Source organism: Dipodomys merriami, unplaced genomic scaffold (genome assembly GCF_024711535.1).
Source record: "Dipodomys merriami isolate MVZ:Mamm:240054 unplaced genomic scaffold, mDipMer1.0.p SCAF_26, whole genome shotgun sequence".
NCBI classification, from domain to species: Eukaryota; Metazoa; Chordata; class Mammalia; order Rodentia; family Heteromyidae; genus Dipodomys; species Dipodomys merriami.
In genome coordinates, this window is record NW_027204048.1 from 18,667,868 (window position 1) to 18,686,523 (window position 18,656).

General features: G+C 35.3%; 1 protein-coding gene across 3 annotated transcripts in view; it reads left to right on the forward strand.

Moving 5' to 3' along the window:
- Vps13a (vacuolar protein sorting 13 homolog A) overlaps positions 1 to 18,656 on the forward strand; it is a 176,116-nt gene that overhangs the window by 81,843 nt on the left and 75,617 nt on the right. For all 3 annotated transcript variants that reach the window (XM_070035786.1, XM_070035785.1, XM_070035787.1), the window contains exons 32-39: positions 3,500 to 3,667; positions 5,907 to 6,211; positions 8,726 to 8,873; positions 9,848 to 9,995; positions 16,019 to 16,146; positions 16,582 to 16,751; positions 17,196 to 17,410; positions 18,137 to 18,369. In XM_070035786.1, the coding sequence (XP_069891887.1) occupies positions 3,500 to 3,667; positions 5,907 to 6,211; positions 8,726 to 8,873; positions 9,848 to 9,995; positions 16,019 to 16,146; positions 16,582 to 16,751; positions 17,196 to 17,410; positions 18,137 to 18,369 (1,515 nt within the window). The remainder of the gene's footprint in view (positions 1 to 3,499; positions 3,668 to 5,906; positions 6,212 to 8,725; positions 8,874 to 9,847; positions 9,996 to 16,018; positions 16,147 to 16,581; positions 16,752 to 17,195; positions 17,411 to 18,136; positions 18,370 to 18,656) is intronic.

The following is an 18,656-nucleotide window of genomic DNA, read 5'->3' on the forward strand; positions in this document are numbered from 1 at the left end:
TTTCTAAGGGCTTGTAAGAGCACTATTCCTGGAATGTTGTTTCCTGACATTTATATTTGCCTAGCATTTTTACTGGATTTTAAATCCTTAGCTTTGATTTTCATTCCTTGATGATTTAAAATTCATTACTCTAGCTTAGTCTGGTGTTGTTGATGACCTTTCTGATGAAAATTTTCTTTCTGTTCTAAGGTCCTGCTATATTTAGAACTGATAATAGAATTGTGGATAAGATTTTTGGACAGGTAGTTGTACATTAGTTATATGGGCACTGATTTGTCAATTTTATAGTTTTATACATTGATACTAGGTTTTTTCCTGTTAGGTGAGTCATATTTCTTGTGAAAAAGATTGTGAATGTTAATACTGACAAGCCACCTAGAAAACTAATTGAAGGATATAGAGGGGTTTCTTTTTCTCTTCACAAATTTTTATGTAAATACCTGTTTTTTAAAGTGTGTGTGTGTGTGTGTGTGTTTGCGCGCGCGTGTGCTCACACCATTCCTGGGGCTTGAACTCTGGGCCTGGGCACTGTCCCTGAGCTTTTTTGATCTACCACTTGAGCCAAAGTTACACTTTGTCTTTTTTAATGCTTAACTATAGATAAGAGTCTCATAGGAGCTGGGAAGGTGGCTCCGTGTAGAGTGCTTGCCTTGCATGCATGAAGCCCTGGGTTCGATTCCTCAGCATCACATAAGCAAAAAGAAAAAAGCTGTTAGTGGCTGTGGCTCAAGTGGTAGAGCGCTAGCCTTGAGCTGAAGAGCTGAGGGACAGCGCCCAGGCCCAGAGTTCAGGCCCCACGACTGGACCCCCTATCCCCCCCCAAAAAAAAAGAGTCATAGACTTTCCTGTCTGGGCTGGCTTCAAATTTTAATCCTCAGATGTCAGTCTACTGAGTAGCAAGGCATGAGCCATTGGCACTCAGCTAGTATGCTGTTTCTATCTTCTCTGTTCTAAACTCTGTATTGTGCTAATCTCTCAATACAGAGGATGCTCCAATTTTTCTTAAGCAATCTAACAGAATTTGAGATAATATAGTAATGAAAGAAAGTTTCTTTCCTCATGGGATAAATAGAAGTCAGAAATAATATGAGGAGTGGTTAAGTGCTTTGAAAACACTGGGTTTGAAATGATTAGGTAATACATTGGATAATAACTTGAGTAGTGCAAAGCCCCTTTGTAAAAGAAACACTTGACAGAAATCTGAATGGTTGGGTGTGAGCCCTTGGAAAGAACATTCCTGGCAGAGGAAATGGTAACTACACAGGCCTTGGAACAGAAAGATGTTTGTCTTCTTGGTAAGATGTAGGGACTTCAGTAGCCTTTGTATTCAATTCTTGATTAAGATTTTTTTCATGAGTTAAAGGTCAGTTTATTCATATACATTTGCCATAAAATATACTCATTTCAGTTCATAGTTTGATGAGTTTTGATAGATTATGCAACTTCCGGCTCCTAATGATGTACAATGTGTCTGTGATGCCCAAAAATTTATGGCCTTTTTGCTTTATTTTTCCGTCTTTTTACCACCTGAAAAATCATTATTCTGCTTTTGTCCCTATATTTTTTTTAGCCATAGTGTCATAAGTGGAAGGAACTTGAGTCTGATTCCTTCTTTGCATGTAATAGGATTTCTGCCTTTTTCTTTTGATCATTCTCACTAGACACTTTTTTCATTGACCCTTTAAAACACCAAACTTTTTTTTTTAATTTAAATTTTATTTTATTTTATTTGAGAACATACTGTACAGAGGGGTTACAATTACATTGGCAGGATAATGCATACATTTCTTACCAAGCATTGCAGCCTCCTCCTTTAAAACACCAAACTTTTTGTTTCGTTGAATGTTCTGTTTTTTATTTTATTTATCTTTGATTTTACCTTTTTTTTATTTCCTTTAGCTTTCTTTGGATTTAATATACTCCTCTTAAGAGGTAACATTAGTTTACTGATTTGAGTTGAGTGCTTTCTATTTAAGTATTTATTGGTATAAATAATTCCACTAAGTAATGCTCTAGATGTATCCTACAAATTTTAGATTTTGTCAAAGGCTTTTTTTGTATTGATTGAGATGGTCAGATGAATCCTGTGGGTGTCTGTGTATGTGCGCATGGATGAGTATATACGTGAACTCTACAACCTCAAACTCTCACGTGGCTCTTTAACTCACAGCTGGCTTAATAATCCTGATGATACTTTGGGCCTTTTCTGAAAATAAGGCTTTCTTTTCTGAAAGTCCTGGGGCTTGAACTCAGGGCCTGGTCACTCACTGTCCCTGATCTTCTCTTGCTCAAGGTTGACATTCTACCACTTGAGCCAAGTGTCACTTCCAGCTTTTTCTGTGTATGTGGTACTGAGAAATCGAACTCAGGGCTTCATGCATGCTAGGCAAGCACTCTACTACTAAGCCACACTCCCAGCCTTTTCCTTTCTTTTACATAGGAAATTTCAAGGAAATTTTTATACTAGTTTTCCCCCTTACCACCATCTTTCTCATGAGTTCCCAGCATTCGCTCATGAAGTGCCTGAAACTGTGTGTACTACTCTTGTGTTTGTGACTCCCATGGCTTTGGAAAATCATTTAGCTGAATTATTCTTGCCTCACTTTTGTGGTACCTGGCTGCTTTGTCTTCTACTCCCTGATGTTAGGATACTTTGTTCTAATGGAGTTAAGAAAAGCTGTCATAGTTTATCTAGTTATTTCTTGCTAGGGATTTGAATGAGCTCTTCCTTCAGCTTTGTGTATCATTAGTAGAGGGAGAACTGTCCCATCTTGTGCCTCAGTCTTCAGAAGTCCCTCATACTTTTGGTTTCTAGGAGTTCTTGGTTCTGAAGTTGGAACTGATTTGCTTGCTATTGGATTTTCAGCTCCCTGTTCCTCTAGAGTTTAATTTAAAAAACCTCTAAACTAAGTACTATGCCCATATTTCAAAGTTGAAGTCTCCTTATAGTCTCTTCCATTTTAAACTAGTATTACAGGGCTTGAAGTTTTAAGCCACTATAGGCAGTTCCTGGTTGGCAATTAAGATGACTCTTTCCAAAGGAAATGAAAAGCTTAGAAATAGGGAGGAGGTCCCTTGGAACAATCTGGAAAACTCCATTCACATCCTTCCAAAAAAATGAGAAGGTACTTTTAGTAAGTAGTACACATAATGTTTTTCCAGACTTTGAACGTGGGTGGAGATATGTTTATATGATGCTTAGCATAAAGGTATAAACTCAAAGTGAAAGTGCGTATTTTTTGCTTTCTATTTTTTAAACAAGTAGCTGGGCTAAACTTACTAGCTTAATTTTATGACCTACAAATGGAACTTCCACCATTAATTTGAAAATATAGCTAGTTTCTTATAAAGCATTTATAATTAATAATAAGCCTTGCTTATACTGGCTTGAATATCTGGTAGAATTTTCAGATGGGGTTCATGTTTTCTTATTTTATTTGCTTTGGCTTGAATACACATTACTTCAAAAATTATTGCAATAGTGATTTTCTCTCACTAGGCTGTTTATATCACTGGCAAAGAAGTTTTCAGCTTCAAAATGGTTTCTTACACGGATGCCACTGCTGGCTCTGCATACACAGATATGAATATTGTGGACATTAAAATTCTCCTAACTGTTGGATGCATTGAAGTAGTGTTTGTCACAAAATTTCTGTATTCTGTGTTGGTAAGTATTTTGACAAATTTTCCTTTTTATGCTTATTGAAAAGGATGGTTCTGTATGTTAAGCATAAATGGAAAAATATCCCTTTGATTTTTTAATGTTAAATAGTTTACTGGGTAGCATTTATAGCAACTGTTTCAGTTCATTATTTGTGTAACATTTGTAAAAATGTTAGAACATTTTCACATGGGAAAATGTAATTAAAAATATATTTATACATTAACATGAATATATTCAGAGTTCAAGGAATTAGATTCAGACCCTTTATGACTCCACTCTGGGTCTCCTGCATTTGAAGTTCTGTTTTTCATATGGTTCTTTTTCCTTGTTGTTAATACTGAGACTTGAGCACAGTGATTCATTCTGTTCTCAGCTTGCTTGCTTCACTAGCACTCCTTTCACTTGAGCCATATCTTCAGCACTACCTTTTTGTTGTTGTTGGTTGTGGGGCCTGAACTCTGGGCCTGGGCGCTGTCCCTTAGCTCTTCAGCTCAAGGCAGGTGCTCTTCAACTAGAGCCACAGCACCACTTCCGGCTTTTTCTGCTTATGTGGGGCTGAGGAATCGAACCTAGGGCCACATGCTTGCAAGGCAAGCACTCCACCACTGAGCTGCTTTCCCAGCCTTTCAGCATTACTTTTTGCTGGTTGTTTTTGAGATGGACTGTCAGACTTTTATGCCAGGACTGGTTTGAAACTGATTCTCAAGATTTCAGCTTCCTGTGTAGCTAAGAATTACAGATGTGAGCCAGCAACACCTGACTGTTTTTGTTTCTCTCTCTCTCTCTTTCTCTCTTTTGGGGGGAAGAGTGGCGGTCAGTTCTGGAGCTTGAACTCCAGGCCTGGGCACTGACCCTTAGCCCCTTTGTGCTCAAGGGTAGCAATCTACAGAGCACTTTGAGCCACAGCGCCACCTCTGTTTTTTGAGTAAATTGGAGATCAGAGTCTCATGGGGACTTTTCCACCCAGGCTGGCTTCAGACTGTAATCTTCCTGAGTAGCTAGGACTACAGGCATGAGCAGCCAGTACCTAGCTTATTTTTCTCTTTTTTCCTTGTTGTCTGTTGTTACTCTTAATCTCCAAGTGTGATCTATTTTTATGTCACTAGTAAACAAAAAGCAAAGGCTAGTGATTGCATCTAGAGCCTAGCACATACTAGAAAAATGCTTTCTAAAGTACTGTCTTAATTATTAGTTATAAACTGGATAATCAAATCCAGTTAATAAGTAGGTCAAGTGTGACTTTTTTTTTTGTTGGTCGTGGGGCTTGAACTCTGGGCCTGGGCACTGTCCCTGCGCTCTTCAGCTCAAGGCGAGTGCTCTACCACTTGATCCACAGCGCCACTTCCAGTTTTCTAGTGGTTAATTGGAGATAAGAGTCTCATGGACTTTTCTGCCCAGGCTGGCTTTGAACCGTGATCCTCAGATCTCAGCTTCCTGAGTAGCTAGGATTACAGGCGTGAGCCACCGGCACCCACCAAGTGTGACAATATTTATAAGCAAGGAGGGCATTTATAAGCAAGGACGTTATTTACCTGTGTATATTTGGGGTTGTGGAGCCTCTGTTATTTGGAGATTTTTTTACTTGATTGTAAGTTTCTGTGGTCTTTTAAATTGATGTTATTGTGAGGTTTTTCTTCCTGTAACCTTGAAGTCTTTTTGTACATAGAACAAGGTAAGCCAGGCTTATTTGTCTTATTTACTCTTATTTCTGATAAACATATCACCCAACCCTCTTGTCTTTTATGTAAAAATTACTAAAATGAAATGTTATTTTTTCTCTGAACATGTTAAGTATAAATCCAGGTAGTTGTATTTCATGGCACAAGAATTTTAAAATTAGAACATTTGTCTTAGTTCTTAAATATTTTTCAGTTTTTTGCTCTCATGTTTTTTCTTTTCATATTTTTATCATTTTTCATTTTCAATGTGATGTATAGACAGGTTGGTTACAGTTTTATAATATTTTATAATTTTTTCAAAAGTATTATAAACAGACTATTTCTATAGGGAAGTGGGACTTACTTTGCTTTGTCCAGGAACTAGATTTTTTTTTTCAATCAAGACCTTTGTGTGTGTTTCTCAAAATTTTAATAGCAGGAAGTTAAGATTTAACATGATCATCACACTTTGAATAAACAATACTTGGTTGTACCAATGCTTATGTAGGTAAAACTATAGCATTAAAATAATTTAATAAGTGTACTAATGGCAATATACAGAATATAATTCTATCCTCTTATAGGCTTTTATAGATAATTTTCAAGCAGCTAAACAAGCCTTGGCTGAAGCAACTGTTCAGGCAGCAGAAATGGCTGCAACTGGTGTTAAGGAACTGACACAAAGGAGTTCCAGATTGGCATTAGATGTTAACATCAAAGCTCCAGTAGTTGTCATTCCACAGTCTCCAGTTTCTCAAAATGTTTTTGTTGCTGATTTTGGACTGATTACAATGACAAATGTGTTTACGATGGTAGCAGAGAGCCAGTGCAATCCCCCACCTGTTATTGATTTAATAACAATAAAACTGAGTGAAATGAGACTATACAGGTAAGCTTTTCATGACTGTATACTATCTTAATTTTTACATTAATGCTGAGTATCTTGAGTATTCTGTTTATACTAGGATTTTGTTTTAACTCTTTAATTTTGTGGCTCTATACCCGTTTTTTTTCTATCAACATGAATTACAATTCTATTTTCTAAAAATCTAGAAAATATTTGGAAACTGCAAAACTATTAACATTATTGAAGAAATATATTCTTGTTTTGTAGTTGTTCGTAAGTTGTAATGTACAGTATCACCCAGTATATTTTGTCAGCTTTGAATTTTTGAAGCAAATCATTTTGAAATAATTGACTACAAAATATTTATTCTTACTAACATTTAGTTGTTAAGAATATTTCCTTATTATTCATGAAGGTGTTTAATGATGTCACCTCTGTCTTCCTGATATTTGTAATTTATGCCTTTGTACTGAACAGTTTAATTAGACTCATCCACTTTATTGGTCTTAAGGAACCAGCTTTTGATATTATTGTTTTCTGTATTTTTCCGGTTTCTCTTGTAATGATTTATATTTAATATTATTTCTTCTTGCTGTAGGTTCAGTTTTGCTCTTTTTCTGAATTTCCTTAGGTGGAAGCTGAGATGATTTATTTGAAATACTTCTTTTGTAATGTAAGCTGTAGTGTTACAACTTTTAAATTTCTCTCCTTGTAGCTCTCTTTCACCTGTCATTTTATCATATTATGTCTTGTTGCACCTTTTACTTATGCTATATCATGAGTTCTTATTCTTAGATATTGAATATAATGACTAAGAAGGGTTTTTCCTCCCTGAGCCCATGGCTCACGCCTATAATCCTAGCTATTCTGGAGGCTGAGATCAGAGGCTCACAGTTTAAAGTGAACCCAGGCAGAAAAGTTTGGGAGCTTCCATCTTCAAAAATAACCACCAAAGAGCCAGGCTGGAGGCATGGCATAGCCCCAGCTGAGTGACAAGCTGAGCAAGGGCAAGGCCCCTGGCTTCAAACCCCTGCATATGCAAGAAAGTTTATCTAGAGAGATTTAGCCAAAGATATTTATACAGATCTTATTACAAGTATTTTTTAAAGTGAAAAATAGGAAGCATTTTTAGTAACAGAAGGCTGATGAAATGACTTAATGTTAGCCATTTGTTATGTTGCCTAGACATTAAACTTGCATATTCAATATTACAGGGTTTTTAGATTTCTGTAATTTATTACCATGAAGTGGAGAATGTGCAAGTATCATTGTGATTAAATTTAGTGTCATTTCCTAGTCCATCCATGAGTGACTTTGCCACCATACATTCTGAGATACCCATGACTCCTGTAGCACTCTCCTATTAAGTAAATGATAACTGAAGTTGTACAGTCATATCTTCACACCCTAGTGTAAGGCTTTGTTACATTTAAAACATAAGTATATTTTTGTAAACATTTAATATGTGAGATTGTAACAACAGCAGGTTTCTTTGTCACATTATCTTTGAAAGACGTTAATGAGTGACCTAAAGTTTCTTCTTTTCCTGAGTATCGTTCCTGCTTTTTATAAATGAAAATTTGGTTCAGATGAATATGAAATTAAATATATTGAGCAATTTTGACCCACAGAAATAAAGCTTTCATATGACAGAATTTTGTTTCTCATAAAGTAAGGGTAAATGTGGTATTCTATTATATCTAGTACCGTGAATTAAAATGTTTTTATATTGGATGCTGGTGGCTCATGCCTGTAATTCTAGATACCCAGATTGAGACCTGGAAGATAGTAGTTTAAAGCTAGCCTAGGCAGAAAAGTCTGTGAGACTCCATCTGCAGTTAAGCAGTGGAAAGCCTGGCTGGAAGTATGGCTTAAATAAGTAGTAGAATGCCAATTGTGACCCAAAAAGTCAAAGAAAAGTTGGAGGTCCTGAGTTCAAGCTCCAGTTATGGCACAAAAAAAAATTATGAGTCCTTATATCATGTTTATTTATAAGTGATATAAATAATAGTTCTCATTTAAGAATTTTTGTTACAATTTTGTAGTTTTGATATATTTTATCATATGGTAAAATAGGATTTTGTCTTAAAATAGAATGAGCTAGTGGCTCATGCCTGTAATGCTAGCTACTCAGGAGGCTGAGATCTGAGCATCATGTTTCAAAATCAGCCCAGACAAGAAAGTCCATGAGACTCTTAACCTCCAATTAGCCACTAAAAAAGCTGGAACTGTGGCCCAAGTGATAAAACACTAGCCTTGAGCAAAAAAGCTGAGGGTCAGTGCCCAGACCCTGAGTTCAAGCCCCAGGACTGGTGTGAGTGGGTATGCACATGCACATACACAAAAGAGTTTTTCTTCAATATGGAACACTTTGGCTTAGAGAAAGTTACTTAGGTTGTTAATGGGAGACATAAAAGACTATTTTTCTCTTTATACCAAAAGTTTCTTGATTTCTATTATTTTGTGTAAAATGATACATTAGTCTTTTACCTTTTATTTCTTCCTATCTGAATATTTATGATAAACACTTCAAAGCAATTTGATCTCTACCAATAGGTCTCAATTTATTAATGATGCATACCAGGAAGTACTGGATCTACTACTGCCTTTAAATCTTGAAGTGATTGTTGAGAGAAATTTATCCTGGGGTTGGTACCAGGAAGTCCCTTGTTTTAATGTAAATGCTCAGCTAAAACCTATGGAGGTAACTTTCTTGATGCTTTTTTATTTTTGTTTTGTTTGTTGACAAATAATTATTTGGAGACATTAAAAACTTCTGTAGAATTTATGTATCAATTACCTGGCTTATGATTATTTAACTGTCATTTAATTTAAATGACAGCAACCAGGTGTGGTGCTACTTATATTTGCTGTTATCCAAGTTTACTTGGGAGGCATGCTGAGGTTGGAGGATCTCAGGTTCAAGGCCAGCATGGACAAAAGTGACTATGGGGATAGCATAATGGCAGAATGCTTGCCTGAATGTGTGAGATCTTGGTCTGTCCTTAGTATCACCTCCTCAAAAAAGTGGGAAGATGGGCAGATAGAAAAAGAATTAAAATAGTGCCTTATTAACTAGAAATTAACATTCTTGATTCTTTTCACAAATATTTGCATGTCTCCTGGGTACTAATCCTTGTGCCAAATTGGAGATAATGTTGACAAGCAATGCAATCTTCTCAAACTTTGTAGAACTTACCATGGTTAAGGCAAGAATTGGTCATAGTCTGAAATGTTCAGTAGTCAGTCAAAAAGAATACAGAGACATAAAGTTATAATTGTTGCCCTTTCTATAAACTTTTAAAAAGTGGTCGCTAACTAAAACAGTCTGATAGTTAAATGACAAAGATGAAAGGTTTACAAGACTGGCCAGTGTGGTACATTGGCACCACATAGCTCATCATCTTTAGCTGCCTGGTACTGGCATCTAATTCAGTTCTGTTTTTCGTAAGCTACTAGAGGTCCCATGATCACTTGGAAAGCTTACTGTTGAGTTAAAAATTTCAATACTTTAAAAATTGGTTTTGTTGAAGACTGAAAGCAGTCTTAAATTTCTCTGTGCGGGATTTTTTAAATTTTATTGTGAAGGTGATGTACAGAGGGGTTACAATTACTGTGTAAGAAATTTCAAGTACAGTAAGTAGGACTGTGAACACATATGTTTTTTCTTTTTAATAGTTCATTCTTAGTCAAGAAGATTTGACAACTATTTTTAAAACATTACATGGCAATTTACGGCATGAAAATGCCAACGCTGCTCCTGCTGTAGTTAAAGACCAAAGTGGTGTTTCTAGTGGAGTCACAAGTGAGTCATACAATACAGCAGGTATGTCTTTTATTTATTTATTTATTTTATTGTCTTTAGTTGTACAAAGAGCTTACAATTTAAAAAATCAGTTTACAAGTTCAACACCTCTTGGTTGCTGTCACATTTTTGGTTATTCCTCCCCATTCTCTCACTGACCCCTCCCTCATTTTTCCTAGTTTCATGGGATATCCGTTAAATATTATTACTGCATGTTCTCCTCCCTTCCTTTCTCTATTCACTTTCTCTCTCCACTCTCCTTGCCCTTCCCTCCAAACCTTTCAAGTTTCAATTTCTTAGTATTCATTTTTTAGGACTATGAGCTAGATCTAATTTATAAACATATAAGCAAACACATATAGGGTTATAATAGTCAAGTGTACGCACATGTATTAATTGATGTATAGTATAATTCCTTAGGAGTTGTGTTCTTAATCCTCAATCAAGTGCACCTTTCTCTGCTTCCTTCATGTCTCTTGCCTACTCCTTTTTCCTTCCTTCCTCATTTCTTTTCAAACATTTGTCTATTTTTGACAAATAGAATTTATAAATTTTTCTAATTTATCTCATTTTACCTGTTACTCTTTTACTTTTTAAAATCAAAGCTCCTAGTCCTGTTGTAACAAATTTTTAGTATTCTTGATTTCCCAACTCTCCTTGTGCAAGATACATTCCAAATGGAACATTTTGTAGTGTTATTGGAAATGTCATATGAGAGGTGTAACGAGCGGGTATTCATTGTAGATGATAGGGTTTTACAAGTATTCAGAAATGATGGATGACTGGATGGAAAAAAATAGAAAAGTAGCTTAGAATGCAGCTTTTCTACTGTTGGATTGAGGGTCATATGTGGTCGATGGCTGGGTTCTTAGTTCAGTACCAGCAATGGAGACTTGAATTAGTGTTGATAAGATGATTTTGAGACACACAAGAAAAGTTACCCTCAATTTTTAGTAGATTCCCCAAATCTATCAGCTTTAAAGAGAGACTTAATCTTTAATACCTAACTTTGTAAAAACTCTGAGACACTACACAACTTTAACATTTACAAAATTCTAACAACCCCATTTGTACCATTGACCTTTATTGTTAAGAATAAATGATCAGATAAAATAATCAAAACATGAAGTAACAAAGATAAAGAGAACGTTTTCTGAATGAAATAATTGAACAGAAAAAAGGAAAACAAAAGCTTACCCTAGTTAGATGTGGTAATGCCTATAATCCTTGGACTTTGGGAAGATCATGAGTCTCAGGCCAACCAGGGCTACATAGTGAGACTCTCAAAAAACGGAAAACATGCACATGTGCACATACACAAACAAGAAACTTCTAATACTTAAAAGGATTTTGTTGAGAGGAAAAGACAGGAAATGAATCTTTCCAATACCTGCACCTTCCCCACAACCAAAAAATATAATAGCTGAAACTTTGAAATAAAACATCATAGTGGTAGAATATTGAACATATTGTTGAAGTAGTGTTCCATCACATACAGGGGAAACCAAAATAAAAAAACATATTTAAAAAAAAGAGATAAATTTAAGTGATGCTTTTGTTCATTAGACTCAGTTCTAGAATAATATAAAAAAAGGAGAAAAAGCTTTTATAACTTCATACCTAAGTAAATATTGAAGCCAGCTTTTAGATGTAGTAAGTTTCAAACAGTTTGAGTAAACTAAGGTTCTCTATGCAAATATATTGTTATGAAATATCAGGACTTGAAAAGATACATTGTAAAAATTTGACAAAAGAAATTGCAGCGAAAAATAGGCTTCCTACTTGGGGAATAGGGAAAAGACTAGATTATTAGTTTTGTTGTAATTGTTACTTTATCAAAACTGATAATAAGAAATGGCTAGATGACTTAAAACAATGGGATAATACTTCAAAATGCTAAGCAACATAACTTTGAATCTAGTATTTTATATACACGGCCCAGCCATCATACACTGACTTGAAGCTTATTCAAATACCTTCATATTCTCTCCCAAATAAATGAACAAATTAACAAAAATTAGCAGAAGAGGGAAAAAAAGCTAAATGGAATAATGTGTTAGGAAAAAAATTCTGGAGATGAAGTTGATATAGTTCAACAGTAGAGAGCATTGCCTAGCATGCACAAGGATCTGAGTTTGTGCCCTGATACTCTACTAAGAGAGAAGAAAGAGAAAGAAAAGGCATAAATTCTACATAATGTATGTGTTGAAGAATTAACTGTATTATGTAAGTGGCACGGAAAGTAAGACTTTCTGTTCTTAAATTTCTTACTAAACCATGGTGCAGAACCAAAGTAGAATAAATTTTGCATTAGCCATTATTAGAAGGTGAGAACAGCACCCAAGCCCAGAGTTCAAGCCCCACAACTGACCAAAACAAAAACCTTACATAGAAAGTGAGAAAGGGGGGGGGGTCTCTTTACAGAGGCAGTATTGTAATAAAAACTATGAAGTGCTTTTTGCAAAATAATCCATAGTCAGTACAGGAAAGTCCTCCATGCAGGTGCCAAACGGAGTGCCCTGTGCAGAAGAGCAGTTCTCTTGCTGTAATCTGTTGAAAGCCTGACACAAAAAAAGACGACTATATAAAGAGGAAAGTAAATGCTAACTAGTTTTAATGGAAGTAAACATCTGACTAAAGCTGGAATTGGGCAGATGGGACAGGTGAAGGACATAGTCAAGGCTTAAATTGTGAAGAGAACATGTTCCAAACTGACGGAACAAGAAATAAAGATTTGAATGTATTTTTTTAACCATTTCCTTTTGAAAATATCTACACATCAACCAAAAGACAGAATAAAGAACCCACATGTGCTTGGCCACTTTCAGCAGTTAGTATCATGTCTCTACCTTGCTACTTTCCTTTCTTCCTCTTTCACGTCACTAGATTTTAAAGAGAATCTCAGATATTATATCATGACTTGCTAAGCAAATAGGAATTTACTTTTAAAATGCAGCCATAACATCAGCCCTAAAACCTTAACAGACCCTGTGGCATTCATGTTTCTCCTGATTGTCATATATATCTTTTTACAAACTTGGTTATTTGATTAATTCACAAATAATACTTGTCTTGAATTTGTTTATACTCGAATAGCAAAGCTTCAAAGTATATACAGTTAGTGATAGAACTAAAGGAAATATGTAGAATCATAGTTGATTTATTTTACCACACCTTGTTTAGTAATTCATAGGCTATAAGCAAACAATAACAACAACAACTTAGAATAGATTTGAAAAAAACTCGACCTAGTTCATATTTTTAAAAATACTGCAGTCAACTAGTAGTTGTAAAATAATACAGGTTTTTGGTCTTTTTTTTTTTTTTTCCTGTGGTTGTGGGGCCTAAACTCTGGGCCTGGGCTTTGTCCCTTAGTTCTTCAGCTCAAGGCCAGTGCTCTACCACTTAAGCCATAGTACCACTTCTGGCTTTTTCTGCTTATGTTGTGCTGAGGAATCAAACCCAGGGCCTCATGCATGCAAGGCAAGCACTCTACCACTGAGCTACCTTCCCAGCCCAGAATACATATAGATCATTTTTTTAAGCATTTCTGGAATGTTCACAAGATAGATCATTTTGGAATCCATCAAATGTTTGGCTACATTAAATTGAAAATGCCTAACAATAGGATATGAAAAAAGCTTGAAATATTTGGACATTTAATCACTAAATAACTCATGGGTAAAAATAATAAAGTGGAAATTAGAAAGTCATATAAAGTGAGTGATGATGTAAACATTCATCAAAATTTGTGAAATGTAACTTTACCAATGGGGAAAGAAATTTTAACTATAAAATATGCATCCATAGCCACCGATACATAAGTTTAAAACCAAAGATCACATATTTTCTTCAAGAAACTAGAAGGGCAAGTTCAACTCAGATAAAGGGAAGACAGTAATATCACATAGTTTCCCCCTTGAACATGGATACAAAAATTCTTAATGTATTAAATATAAAAATGAGGTTAAGGGAAAATTTGACTATATTAAAAATATTCTTTGCAGTAGCATTAAAAAAAAGTCATGCTTGGAGTGGTGGCTTATGCCTATACACCTAGCTACTCACTAGCAAAAATCAGTAGAATCATTAACTAGAACCAGCATGGGCAAAAAGTTCATGAGACCTCCATCTCAACAGGAAAAGCTTAGAATAGTGTGTACTCTTTTTTTGTTAGTGGTGTTGGTCGTGGGGCTTGAACTCTGGGCCTGGGTGTTGTCCCTGAGCTTTTTCAGCTCAAGGCTAGCTCTCTACCACTTGAGCCACAGTGCCACTTCCAGTTTTCTGGTGGATAATTGGAAAGGAGAGTCTGACAGATTTTCCTGCCTGGGCTGTTGAACTGTAATCCTCAGATCTTAGTAGCTAGGGTTACAGGCATGAGCCACTGGTGCCTGGCTCTTCATCCCAGTTATGATGAGAAGCATAAATAAAAAGACTCCTATCTAGGCTTGCCCTGGCAAAAATGCGACAATCTTATCTCAAACATAACCTGAACAAGAAAAGCTGGAGACATAGCTCCAGTAGGAGGAGGACTGCCTTGCAAATGAGTTCAAAATCCAGTATTACTGAAATCAAAATCATTCCTGGGAACAAGCGGAGTGAGAATCATGCATGATCTCCACATTAACAAAATACCATTGTTGTTGAGAGAAGCTAAATGCCTGTATGGAGAAGTGTATCATGTTTGTGGATTGGAAAAAAAAACAACTCTGCTCTTACTTCATTGATCTGTAGGTTCACCATATACCTAATCAACATAGACTTTTAAACAGCTGTATAAACGTGGAAAAAAATTGAAACATCTCTTCATACCATATGCAGAAATTAATTTGAAATAGATGATAGGGACTTAAAAGCTAAATGCTAAACCTTGTAAATTTCTAATGGGAAACTTATTTACTGTGAGTTAGAGCTCTTAGGTAGATACAAAAACAATAATCGTAAGAAAAACTTCATAGATTATCAAAATTTTAAATTTCTGCTCACCAAAGGTGGTCTCAAGATAATGAATGTTAAATACCAGAATCCAGCCACAGTCGTTATATACATGTTCTTGTATACCTAATATATTAGCTATGACTAAATAACAATTAGAAAAAATAATGACCTGGATAACTGAAACAAAATGTTGTACAAAATGCTAGTAAAAACATGAACAGTTGCTAATATAATTTTTATGAGGAAAATTTTATAGTTTATCAGGCAATTAAATTTTCAGTGATATGTTGACGAGCAAGTGGAAGAACAGGTGTAACTTTCTTGTATTTATAAATATAAAATGATAGAACTACTTTAACAAAGTTTGATAGGGAAGGTACCTACCTGTGTAAGAGCAGTTTGGGGCCTAGCTATGTAACTCAACCAAATTAAAAATTCATAGTAGCAAAATATGTAAACATTAAATGTTAGTAGAAAAATGGATAATTATGTTGACAGAAACCAAGTAGCAAGAAATGTCCCCTATATTTTCCATTAATATGGAATTTATGTGGAATCTTTGGTGGTCAAAATAGAATAGTAAAAATTTGGGAGATTGGAAGGAAGGAGAGGGTACAAAGTAACTTCCTGCAGGGATTTAAACAATTTTCAGCTTAGAGTATTCATTACAGGGATGTACACAGTTTTCAAACCTCATTAAATTGTTCAGATCTATTTTATTGTATATAAATTTTATTTTCTATTTTCTAGATTATATGTGTGTGTGTGCTTTGTGTGTGTGTGTGTGTGTGTGTGTGTGTGTGTGTGTGTGCTGCTCTTTGGGCTTGAACTCAAAGCTGTCTCCAAACTTTTGTGCTTAAGGCTAGTGTTTTACCACTTTGAGCCATAGTTCCACTTGCAGTTTTTTGGTGGTTAATTGGAGATAAGAGTCTCATGGACTTTCCTGCCTGAGCTGGGTTCAAATTGTGATCCTGAAATATCAGCTTCTTGAGTAGCTAAGATTACAGGCATGAGCCACCAGCAGCCAGCTTCAGAATATCATTTTAGTGCTGCTATTTAATTACTAATTCTATTTGATCTGATTTTTTTCTTCAATAATTTGTCAGGAACAACTGTGGTGACTGCTGCTGTGGTAGAGGTGCACTCACATGCTTCGCAGGTAAAGATGACACTAAATGTGAGCTTCAGAACTGATTACCTCACCATGGTGCTGTATAGTCCAGGTCCTCAGCAGGTAAGGTGAGGAAGGGGTCACTTGTAAAAAACTACATAGCTGAATAATTAAATGTTAAACATTAGTACTTACTGCATATTTGGTAGTGCCTGTTCCTTGGAGGAAAAAAATGGTTTGATTTTTTTTTTTACTTTAATGTTAACTTTAATCATTTTTATTTTAAAATAACCTACCATACAGATAATAGTGTGAAGATAAATTCCAAATAATTTTTTGGATCTTTCATTAGCCTTTGGAGAATGGAGAATTTGGGGATTTAGGATATTGTGGCTTAGTGATGTAGTATATACTTAGCATGTGCAAGGTCTAGCACTAAAAAAAAGTGAAAAGCAAACAGTTTTGTTGTACCTTACAAGATGTCATGGTTCATAGTAGTTCGCACATAAACTTACTTTAAGTTTATGCTTTTGTATTTTCTGATTTCTTCTTCCATAGGCCTCCTTTACAGATGTTCGTGATCCATCTCTGATACTTGCTGAATTTAAATTGGAGAACATTATAAGTTCTTTAAAAATGTATACCGATGATTCAATATCCTCCTCTTTCTCAGTAAAAAACTGTATTTTGGATGATAAAAGGCCCCATGTCAAGAAAGCAACTCCTAGGTGTGTATTATCATATTGCTTTGAATTTTACTTGAAAATAGTCAATAATGTTCAGAGAACTTCTTCCCAAAGTTGCAGTGCACTTTCTGGGTATATGTTAGAGATTTACTAAGCTTGTAATTCAGTCAAGAAATGCTACTTATTTAATGTTCAAAATGTCCTGCTGTACGCTATTCTTGATAGTTGACAGATGAGTTGAATAAATACAAGTAAATATAATTAAATAGGAAATACATTGAAAAATTGAGAAGAAATGGTATGTGGCATTTGAAATTGGTTTTGTTAAGTCTTGTTTAGAGCACCTTTCAGTCTTATAAAGAAATAACTCTCTCAGAATGATTATTTGCTGTGGGTGAAAAGGACAAGAAAAGGTATTTAAGTTTTATTGATGTATTTGGTTCTGGTAACTTGCTCATACATAGGAATTGTTGCTGTGTTTTTCAGAATGATAGGACTAACTGTTGGGTTTGACAAAAAGGACATGATGGATGTAAAATACAGAACAGTCAGAGATGGATCTGTGACTGATGCAATATTTCAAGAAATGTATATTTGTGCAAGTGTGGAATTTCTTCTGACTGTTGCAAATGTCTTTCTTGAAGCCTACACCACAGGCTCTGCTGTAGAAACTAGTGTTCAAACATGGACTTCTAAGGAAGGTTAGTTAATAACTAAAGTATTTGCTGTCATTTAAATGCTACAACTTCTAGATTATCCTTTAAGTTATCAGAGTAATTGCATTTATTAAAATATTTTATTTTTCAGAATAAGAGGAAATGCTTAATGTATTTTCTGGGAATATATGTAGATTGCAGTTTTTGAAAGTAGCTATACTAGGCCTAACAAGTATGTGTCATATTAGAACAAGTCATTTTATTTTCCTGCAGGCATTTATTTGAATGAATATATTGGATGAAAGAAAACAGAAATAATGGACCAACCAGTGCTTTCTATCTTTTCCATCTTATTCTTCTTCTCCCTCTCTTTTTCCCTCTTTTCCTTTTTTCTCTTTCTCATCAATGTTGCTGATTTAACCTTGAGCCTGGTACTTGGCAAGCAAGGCTCGATCACTTGAACTACACCTCAAGTTCTATATTTTTATATATTCACTGTAGTATAATATAAAAAAAGGTCAGGTTGACAGTTGGAAATTAAGTTTCAGATCTGTCATTCGGTAGTACAGTATTTCCCACATTTTCATGTTTTCTATGTTGCTTCTCAAATCTTCATTGAGTTTCACCTTACTTATAGATTATATATTTAGCAAGTACAACAAGAAAAGAGAGTTGTAATAGATATTCTTGAGATTTAATTTCAGTTTTGCTTGTTATATAGAAGTAATGTTTCTCATAATTAATATACCTATATTAATATTTCAATTTTAGTTCCTGTACAGCAGTTAGTAAAGTGGGAAATGAATATTCTAATTAAAAATCCTGAAATTGTGTTTGTGGCTGACATGACAAGGCATGATGCTCCTGCTTTAGTCATTACGACACAATGTGAAATATGCTGTAAAGGTGACATTGAAAACACTACAGTGACTGCTGCTGTTAAAGACCTCCAAGTCAGAGCGTGCCCATTTCTTCCAGTTAAGAGAAAAGGCAAAATCACTACAGTGAGTTTATGTTTCATTATCTGCTTAGTCATAAAAAATTGGATTTATGGGGACTGGGAAGGTGGCTCAGTGGTAGAGTGCTTGCCTTGCACGCATGAGGCCCTGGGTTCGATTCCTCAGCACCACATAAGCAAAAAGAAAAAAGTTGGAAGTGGCGCTGTGGCTCAAGTGGTAGAGCACTAGCCTTGAGCTGAAGAGCTGAGGGACAGCGCCCAGGCCCAGAGTTCAGGTCCCACAACCGGGACCCCCCCCCAAAAAAAAAATTGGATTTACTTGCATTCTTTTTA